This window comes from Etheostoma spectabile, chromosome 22 (genome assembly GCF_008692095.1).
Source record: "Etheostoma spectabile isolate EspeVRDwgs_2016 chromosome 22, UIUC_Espe_1.0, whole genome shotgun sequence".
In the NCBI taxonomy this organism is placed as follows: Eukaryota; Metazoa; Chordata; class Actinopteri; order Perciformes; family Percidae; genus Etheostoma; species Etheostoma spectabile.
Window position 1 is genome coordinate 9,661,473 of NC_045754.1, and position 8,882 is coordinate 9,670,354.

Genomic DNA, 8,882 nt, shown 5'->3' on the forward strand with positions numbered 1-8,882 from the left:
AGTACACAATGCGTCAACATTTTGACTGCTCGTAATAAAAAACAAACCAAAAAAAACGTTATGGTGACATTTGCTTTGTTTGTGCGCACAATCCGTACAAACCAACTTATCTTCACGTTAAATTGTTTGACATGGAAGCCCATTTCCGCCAGTGTGATGAAAAAACCTATCCTGTAACTGTAATAGTCACTAACGTTATGACGTTCTTACTTAGCTAGCTAGTATCTTGAAATAATGATAGACTCGCAACATAAAAGAGAAGCTTGAGGACCATCGTACTCCTGGGGCATTATTAAGTACGTAGCTGGCTATACAGTTTAATGGTTTGCGGCCTAGCTTGAGTTACATTATTTTGCAGACAGCTGTGAACGATAACACCGAGCAGCCGCGGAAGTTACTCAGGTTCACAGGTCGAGGGTTACCTTTATTAAGCTAACAATTGACTTTCTAAGTTTAAAATACACATGTAGCATATAGCAACCAATTTGTTATAAGCCTTAACGTGATTAGCCGCGCAGCTAACAGTTAACGTTAGCAGTGTTTTCAGTGCAATCAACCATACTGTATATGATATGTTAGCAGATCAAATACGCCTTTAATATTGGTAACTTACCAGCAGTGTGGTGTACTGATAGCAAAACACGTATAATGTAAATAACTGTGATATACAGAAAAAAAAGAGAGTAAAACCTGAGAGTAAAAGTCTTACCTGACAACAACCCGATACTTGTCAGCTAGCCCGATGCTGCGCTTTTTCTCAACCACCGCCCTTCACTTCCTGATAATCATGTTGGGTTCCGTACAAACATTCAGGACAAACCAACTAAAGAAAATAGGGGTAATGATCAAGTATTTAAACAATGGCACGCTATTGAAAAACAAGGAATATGTTGTTTCCGTGTAAATACTAAATTTACATTATTCTCATTTAAATTTATTTGAAAATTATATCACAATGTTTCATTATTAGTCGTGATACAATACATAATGTACCCTTACACCCCCGGTGGAGTAAATGAAACTTCCAGAAACACTCCCTTGCCTGCGTTGACATTCCTGGATATGCCCTTTTAAGGGAAGAAAGAAGACATCCCATGTACAATTAAGGCAAGGAAATACTTCAATGATCCCCCATGAGGGGGGACGGGACGGGACGGGACGCTACTATCAATAAGGCGAACATATCAGAAAATTGATATGTAGTATCATATTAAATTGTTTTATTATGTCATATAGGCCTTTGCCAGTCACATTCAAATAATAGTTAATTATTCCCCATTGAGTGGATGATGTTTTCCAGGAATTAAAGTAGTCTAAAGTATTGTTCTTACTTTATTACGGTCATTTTGATCACTCAAATACCTTAATTTGCACATCAACTAGGTGTCATATATGTCATGCTTTGGTAGCATGTGGCAGTTGTCTTAGATGTTTATGGTGTTTGTGTTGCATTTTCTGCTGAAAAAATGTCGTCATGCTGGAATAAGATATGTTAAACCTCTTACCGTTAAACCTAAATAATAAAGGGAACAATGTTGATAGGACAATAATATATAACAACAGTTGGTGCAGTACCTGAGGTCATTGCTGTTAAGGAAGGCTTAATGCTGCAGGGCTGAAAACAAGCCCCATCTGTCTTTTTTGTCCAGTTGTCATATCACTTTCAAAGTTGATAACAAAATGGTTGAACATGTGCCATGAGTCTCTCATTGTAATGCCTATTTTGTAACCTAACACTCCACCAGTCTAGAGCTGTAGAGTCCTAAAAAACATGACTATGTTAATGATGGTTAAAATAGGATGTGAATGATTGAAAAAAAATATTATTTGAACTAACTACAGATCTCACTGGTTGTTCAAAGGAGGAGACAAACTAAACAGAGTATATTGTAGTGTCATCATGAACCACTAGAGTGGGCTAGCTTCATAGAAAACCTTATCTTTGCTCAATGATATTATTGACAGTTTCTTCTTGAGGTAATTAACAGTTTGTCTCAGCATGTTACCCAATCCAATGTGAGAGCTCATTTCATTTTTTCATGTCTAGAACTGTTATCTCAAACATTCAAGTAGCTTCAGTATGTGGGCACCATACTAAGCTGAGCATAAAAATACCCCTAATAACCCCATGAGACGTCCATACAGTTGAAATTTCCTGGACAGCTGAACCTAGTGGTATGGTGCTAACATGAATGTGAATCATTATAAGTCTGATGACTTCGAAAATCAAACTAGTGTGGAATGGACACAATATTAGAAAAACCTTTCAATGTAATGTCATATAACACAATTTCACCACTATCTGCTTTATTGCCTCAAAATGACCAAAGAGTTGAATCAATACCTTGTGTCAACAAAACTAAATATCATTGGCTTCACAGCTGCTTTAGATTATACAGACGTACTCACTAAAATGAAACATTTTAGTTATAACAATCGTTATATTTTTACATTTTATGCTAAAATGTTACAATTCTTACAACTGTCAAGCACAAAACAGAATCGTTTGACATATGATACTCTTTAAATAGCATAGAATAAAGTCATTTTTTGGTTTTCTTGCCAAAACTCTCATGTTTGTAAACTTGATATGAGACTACAGCCAGCAGCAGGTTAGCTAAGCTTAGCTGAAACATAGGAAAAAACTAGACTGACTGTGAAAAGGTAAAAAAAAGAAAAGAAAATGAAATGGTGTATGCTCAGCATTAGATGTGTTGGTAGGCAATAACCTTTGGACAGAGACAGGCTAGCGGTTCCTACCCTCCATTCTTTATGCTAAGCTAACCAGCTGCTACCTGTAGATTCATATTTACCTTACATACATGAGAGTGGTATCAATCTTCTCATTTAACATTTGGCATTAAAGGAATTAAGGTTATTTCCCAAAATGTCAAACTATTCCTTTAAGTAAAACTATAGTCCAAATGCAGTTGAATTACAGCACTACAGTCTTAAGAGTTAACTGGACACACAGCAACTTATTTTACAGAGCTATCATATCACTGTTGCTTTTATGATTATTAGTTAACTGTCTCTCCTTAAAGCAGTAATGTTAGCCAATGATTTAGTGGCTTGTGACTTATATTATACTTGTAGAATATATATCCCAAATTCATTAGACAGCATTTGTATTATGGCTCTGCTGAATTTATTGTATCGTCCTCCTCAGTGTTAATCTCTGTTAATGGGTTTGCACTTCAGATTGCTGCCATAACATTTTAGGTATGTTGCCATGCTGACTGTTTTGTCATGTGGGACAGTGGTGGCTGAGGGAAAATAGTGTTCAACACAAAGGCCTTAGACGTGTTCACTGACATATGCCATATGCCATTTGCCATGGAAACTTACCAGGTGTGTGTTGTTGTTGCAGTAAATTTCCAGAGCAATGTCCCAACATCCGTGGTTCAATGAATCAGCTTGCTAAATGGCCAGTATCAAACTTTATTTAAACAGGAAACTCCTTTCTTTACAGAATAACTTTTATACATTCATATCATCCTGGCACAAGCAGTTTCTCAGTCTTTGATTTATTTAACATTATCTTTTAGTAGCTGTTTATGAGCAGAGGGACAAGAGGGGACATTTCTGTAGTAGGCCTGAAAGAAAGAGCGACAGTAACTGGCATTTGTTGCATGTGAAGCAAGTAACAATAGCATAACTAAAGTTAGCAACAGTCATAGCTAAGAGTGCTGCGGTAAAAAGTCAAAACAAAAGCGGCTGGGGATTAAGCAGCCATGGCTCACAGTGGACTAAAAGCCAGTAAGAACTTCACTTTGTGTGATAGACTTAAAAAAAGGGATACTGAATTAAAAATAGGCCAATCCGGGGATCACTGTTGGACTGTGAGGTGCTTTTTTTAATGCTGTTAAATGTAAAAACTGGATAAAGAAGGCGAAAGAAAAGAAATGAAAGAATATAAATAAAAGTTGGATGAAAAAATGTGGAGAAAAAAATACAAAGGTAAGCCTGTGCTGTGTTTACCTGCATATCACGCAGTAATGCTCACCGGCAGAGACCTGCATCCATGCATACATGTGTTGCCCTACGGGAGTTGACTTGCCCCCCACACTGTTCTAAGCTATATTTATCTCCACCCTCACCATAAAAGGTTGTGACTGCTGCCTGGACACTCTGGCAAGGGCCAATATCATTTTGGTTGTGTAGAAACTGCAGCCCTGTACGCACCTACCTGTAGTTTTCCTGGGATATCAAGCTTTAAGTTTGGAGTTGCACAACCTTTTACTTTAAAGTTTGGAGTTGGAGACAGTTTGTCCAGGGTAAGTGTCAACAGTTGTGTGGGGATACAATGTGATAAGCCAGGTTGTAGTTGTTGCATATGCCTGTCTTAGCATGCTGAGAAAGTGCCTGATTAACTGAATAGCACACCGTGTCTAGCTATCAGATTTTAAAGGTTTGAACGTTCAATTTCATTAAGGTTATATGTATTTTCCTTGTCATTTTCTTTTTTGATCAAGAAAATATACTTGTTGTTATTGTCATCATGGAAATACATACTTTTTTCATAATATTATGCAGTTGATTAATTTAATCTTGAGAGCTAAATCAACAGTCCATGTTCAAAAATAAAGTACAGTTAAAGTAAATAAAAGCATAGCCAGCTTGTTGATACAGCCAATTACTGGTTTCAACAATAGTCTTTAACGTTTAAATTTAAGCAAAAGTCATGATGAACATACAGTACAATATAATAGTCAATCCACCTGCTCTTGAAGACTAACCACACAAACAGATCAAAAAACTTGGAAACCCTGGGCTCATACCAGGAGCGGCCTGCAGCATGTCTGGATCTTTGCCATTCTACCAGAAGCACCATCGCCACTATGACCATGGCTACAGAAGCAGGGAGACAGAGTCTAAACTCAGCCAGTACCAGACCAGCAGCAGATATACTGCTGGCAGCAGCACCTCAGCCACCAGAACGAGTAGGGGGTAAGGAAGAAGAAGAGGATCCTACCTTTATCAAAGCACTTCTTTCTCACAGGGAAGCTCCCCATAACACCATCACCCAACCCAACTGATCAAGTTCACCTCCATCACCCTTTTTGGATGACTTCCCTTTCCCTGCCCAGGGATCCTCTTTCATGCCAAATTGACACCAAAGTAACCATCCTTCCCTCATCTGAATTCTCTTTTTTCAACCCTCACACACACACACAGCTGAGGATGATTGGTCCTTACTGGTTGAAAACAGCTCAGAATCATGCATGAAGCTTTTTTGCATGAAGGCTGAGAGATGTCCTGTTTGCCTTTTTGCATGCTAAGAAAAATCTTACCTGTAACACACCTATTCCTAAATAACTAAAATGATTATGGGATATAACCTTTTCTGTTTTTTGTCTAGTTTGCTGCATTCAGAGCAACACCCCTTTGTTGGATAAGCTGTGAGGAAATGCACTGTTATGTAATGGCTGAGTTATGGTATATGGCATAGACTGAAATAGAATCTTGACCTGCGCATACCACGATGGAGGGAAAGTAGCAAGTGACAGTTTGTCAGTCTATCTTTAAAACCTGAAGCATTTACATTTGTTATTATATTGTGAAAACATAGTTGCTTGCCTTTATTTGCAGAAGACACAAGTTGCTATTTATCAGTGGTAGTTTTTGTTTCCCTGGTTTGTGCAGTCCCAGTTGAATGCATTGCTCAGCTCTCCACTGGTTCTAGTAGAGAATGGGTCAAGTGAGGCTTTGTCAGTGAATGTGTCTGTTGTTAAATGTTTGAGTAGCAAGTAGTTGTAGTAACACTAATTTTGCAAGGAAAGAGTAAAAGAGTTTTGAAAAATTTAACAAAAACTGCAACAAAATCAAAATGATGGTAGTATCCGTTAGTTTGTTTTTACAGCCAATTCTCCAAACTCTTTGATGATGTGGATTCTCTCTAGATAGTAACAGTGCAAATAGTGCTTTTCATTCATATTTTTACGAATAACAAAACACCCAGTTTATGGCAATCCTGTCTTTTACAGTTTCTGGCAGATCTTTAAACACACTGGCCCGGAGAGTGTGAACAGGACATTGGGCTTAGGTTTTAGTAACATCATCTGATCTTGGCCTTTAAACTCATGCGGCTGGGCGGCCCACCAGCCACCAAATCTGTGGCAAGGAGAGGAAGATTATGATGTGATGATACATGACATCATGACTTTGCAAAAACATACACACTGACTTTCTTAAGCCAAGTGGCGTGTTATCTGTACACATTTTAAGCTATCCGTGTGTATGTCTACGCTGTATACAGCGGGCGTAAACATACACGCCACTTTCCGTGTCATGGTTATTTGTTGTGTTATCGCCACTTGACATGTTATTGCGAGAAGAAAGCAACGGTTGAGTTTAGAAAACATGACACGTGGGTTGGGTATAGGAAAAGAACAATCGGTTGGGTTTAGGAAAGAAGAATGGGGTTGGCTTTAGAAAAAATAAAATAAACGGATGGTTGAGTTTAGGAAACGTGACACGTAGTTGGGTTTAGGAAACAAAGAACCGATTGGGTTTAGGAAAAGAAGAACCCAACCAGTAAAAAAAACAACTCTTGATGATAAGTTAACAGTCAGTGTGGTTGTGATAATGTTGTTATGGCAAATATACTGCATTTATGTAGACATGAAGATTGGATTTGTTATATGAAATAACCTTTGCTGGATATCAGTAATGAAACCGAAGCTCTTCATGTCATAATCTGTTTTATTGGGAGTTGTTGCAGCCTTGATCCTGGAAAGGTAAGAGATAGTAGATAGTCAGAGTTAGGTGGACAGTGACTCAGATAGTTACAAGAAGTGTAAGTGCAGTTGCCCCTGTCCCCCTTCTTGCCTCCACCTCCTTATCAGGTTCTTGTTGTCTCATACCATCCCAACTCTCCGAGGGCTGCAGATAGTGTTGCCACAGACAAAGTGTGTGGTGTTCTTCCATTACTCCTCTTGTCATTCCTTCCCTAAATTTATTTTAAGAAAGCACATAGTGTGAGATAATTAATAATAAGATTAGGGTCTGTTAAGGATTGAATAATTACATGGTGCTCATATTGTCATATCAGATGGCTTTTGTTGATTGTGAAAATGTAATTATTGTGGAGGTATAATCATAAATATAATCCAAACTAAACTACCTACACTACTTTCCCACTGAAACTTCATCTACAACTCATCTACCCTGGCTTCATCCCCACATGTTGATGTTGTGTTATTAGTTGCACTGGCAGATTGGGTGCTTGATGGTATTCTATATGTCCCAGACTTAAAGTGTCTTCACATTCTGGGCTGGAGGCGAGCAGACTGAGCCCTGTACTCAAGAGAGCCAAGCCAACTTACTTGGCTGTGGATAAAGAGAACCAAATCATCGGCTACGTAGTGCCTATCTTCAGGGGCAGGTAATGAGTTCTTCATCGTATGAAACTGGAACTTCCAGAATGTTTTACAACAAAAGTTATTTCAGTTTTAATGATGTGCCTTACTCCCCACATCCATCCCTGGCTCTGCTCTACCAACTCCTAGTCAAGAGTTTGGATTTTCGAATACAGAGGAAGCAAGGGTGAGGGACACTTCTGCATACATGGCCCGAAGGGATTTGTTCACCAGTGGCCTGGAGATGGAGAGGTCAGAGCAGATCTCCAGGAGGGAAGCCATGCGCGAGTCGGCGGAACGCATCTCTCTAAACAAAAGGGTCAGTGTGGGAATTCTACATGTGGCTTTTTTGAGGTCATACAGGAGGCCAAATACTTTCAAAACAACACGACTGCGTATTATTTTTACATCACAGAACATTGGTGACATTATTATGACACTGTCATTCTGTACCAGTTTACTCCTTAGGGTTTGTTCTGGTGTTTATTTGCGAACCTGTATCCTTCATGACATCACTGATAGGCTTTTCATACCCACAACATCAGGTTCAGGTTTCTTTGTTGGTACCCGTGGGTAAACTAGGTTTACAGTCTAAGAGACAGGACATCCTTCCTTAAAACTTTGTCAACAACATCACTGTAGACAGGCGTCACACACTGGCTTTTGTTACTTGCCACATCACAGTAAACCGTTCTGTTTCATGGTATAACATAATAATAATTATGCTATGCATAAACATTATTTGCAATTGGGACTTTGCAGCAGAAAATCTCACTCATGGCATCACAGAGTAGCTTCTCCTACTTTTGACAGGACACAACATCATAGAATCACATTGTGACTTGTGACATCACAGTTGATCGTTCTGTTTCTTGACATAAACATTTTAATTTGTGAAATCACAGTGGAAAAAAAATCCATTTAAACTTAAAGCTATAGTGCGTAGTTTCTGTCGCCCCTATGAGGAATTCTTAGAAATTCTAACCTTCCATGATCGCTCATGCGCCACCACCCGTCTTCAATGCAGTTGCTAGAAGCTAAGGAGGACACGGAGGATTAAAAAAACATGATGGACTCTTCAGAAGAGGTAGTTATCTTCACTTGAGTTTCACCTTCTGACCATAGCCATACTGAGAAATACAGATGGAGTTGTGTGGAGCTGATAGTCTTAATAAGCTTTGCGGCAATTGATTTGGCAATGGCTTGAATTTTGTGGGCGTTTATGAATATCAAAAAGTTACGCTAAAGCTTTAACATTAGTCTACATAAACAAATGTTATCTACATACCGGTAGTTACATTAGGCTTCTGAGCATAATGCATTGCAGTTCTGCTTAGGAACACCAAGCACCTGTGAATAAATCGTTGTTACTGCTACTCTCTTACACAATGAAGTTATTAATGCCCCTTGTGGTAGAATTATGCTAAATTTAGACTAGTAGGCTAGTCCTCTAGTTCACATTCAAGTCACAGGTTAAAGCCCAACATGTTTAATTTGGAAACACTTCATCACAACCTGTGC

General features: G+C 38.7%; 2 protein-coding genes across 12 annotated transcripts in view; one reads left to right on the forward strand and one right to left on the reverse strand.

Moving 5' to 3' along the window:
• myl12.1 (myosin, light chain 12, genome duplicate 1) overlaps positions 1-823 on the reverse strand; it is a 2,955-nt gene extending 2,132 nt beyond the window's left edge. The window contains exon 1 of one of the 2 annotated variants that reach the window (XM_032504340.1): positions 706-823. The gene's annotated coding sequence lies outside the window, so the exon portion shown is untranslated. The remainder of the gene's footprint in view (positions 1-705) is intronic. The other variant, XM_032504339.1, reaches the window with a different exon arrangement.
• Positions 824-4,111: 3,288 nt separating this feature from the next.
• myom1b (myomesin 1b) overlaps positions 4,112-8,882 on the forward strand; it is a 32,433-nt gene continuing 27,662 nt past the window's right edge. For 4 of the 10 annotated variants that reach the window (XM_032504318.1, XM_032504321.1, XM_032504323.1 and 1 more), the window contains exons 1-4: positions 4,122-4,277; positions 4,734-4,950; positions 7,253-7,387; positions 7,512-7,680. In XM_032504318.1, coding sequence (XP_032360209.1) covers positions 4,799-4,950; positions 7,253-7,387; positions 7,512-7,680 — 456 coding nt within the window. In that variant the 5' untranslated portion in view covers positions 4,122-4,277; positions 4,734-4,798. Of the gene's footprint in view, positions 4,278-4,733; positions 4,951-7,252; positions 7,388-7,511; positions 7,681-8,882 lie in introns of all 10 variants that reach the window. The other 6 variants (XM_032504324.1, XM_032504327.1, XM_032504328.1 and 3 more) reach the window with 3 other exon arrangements.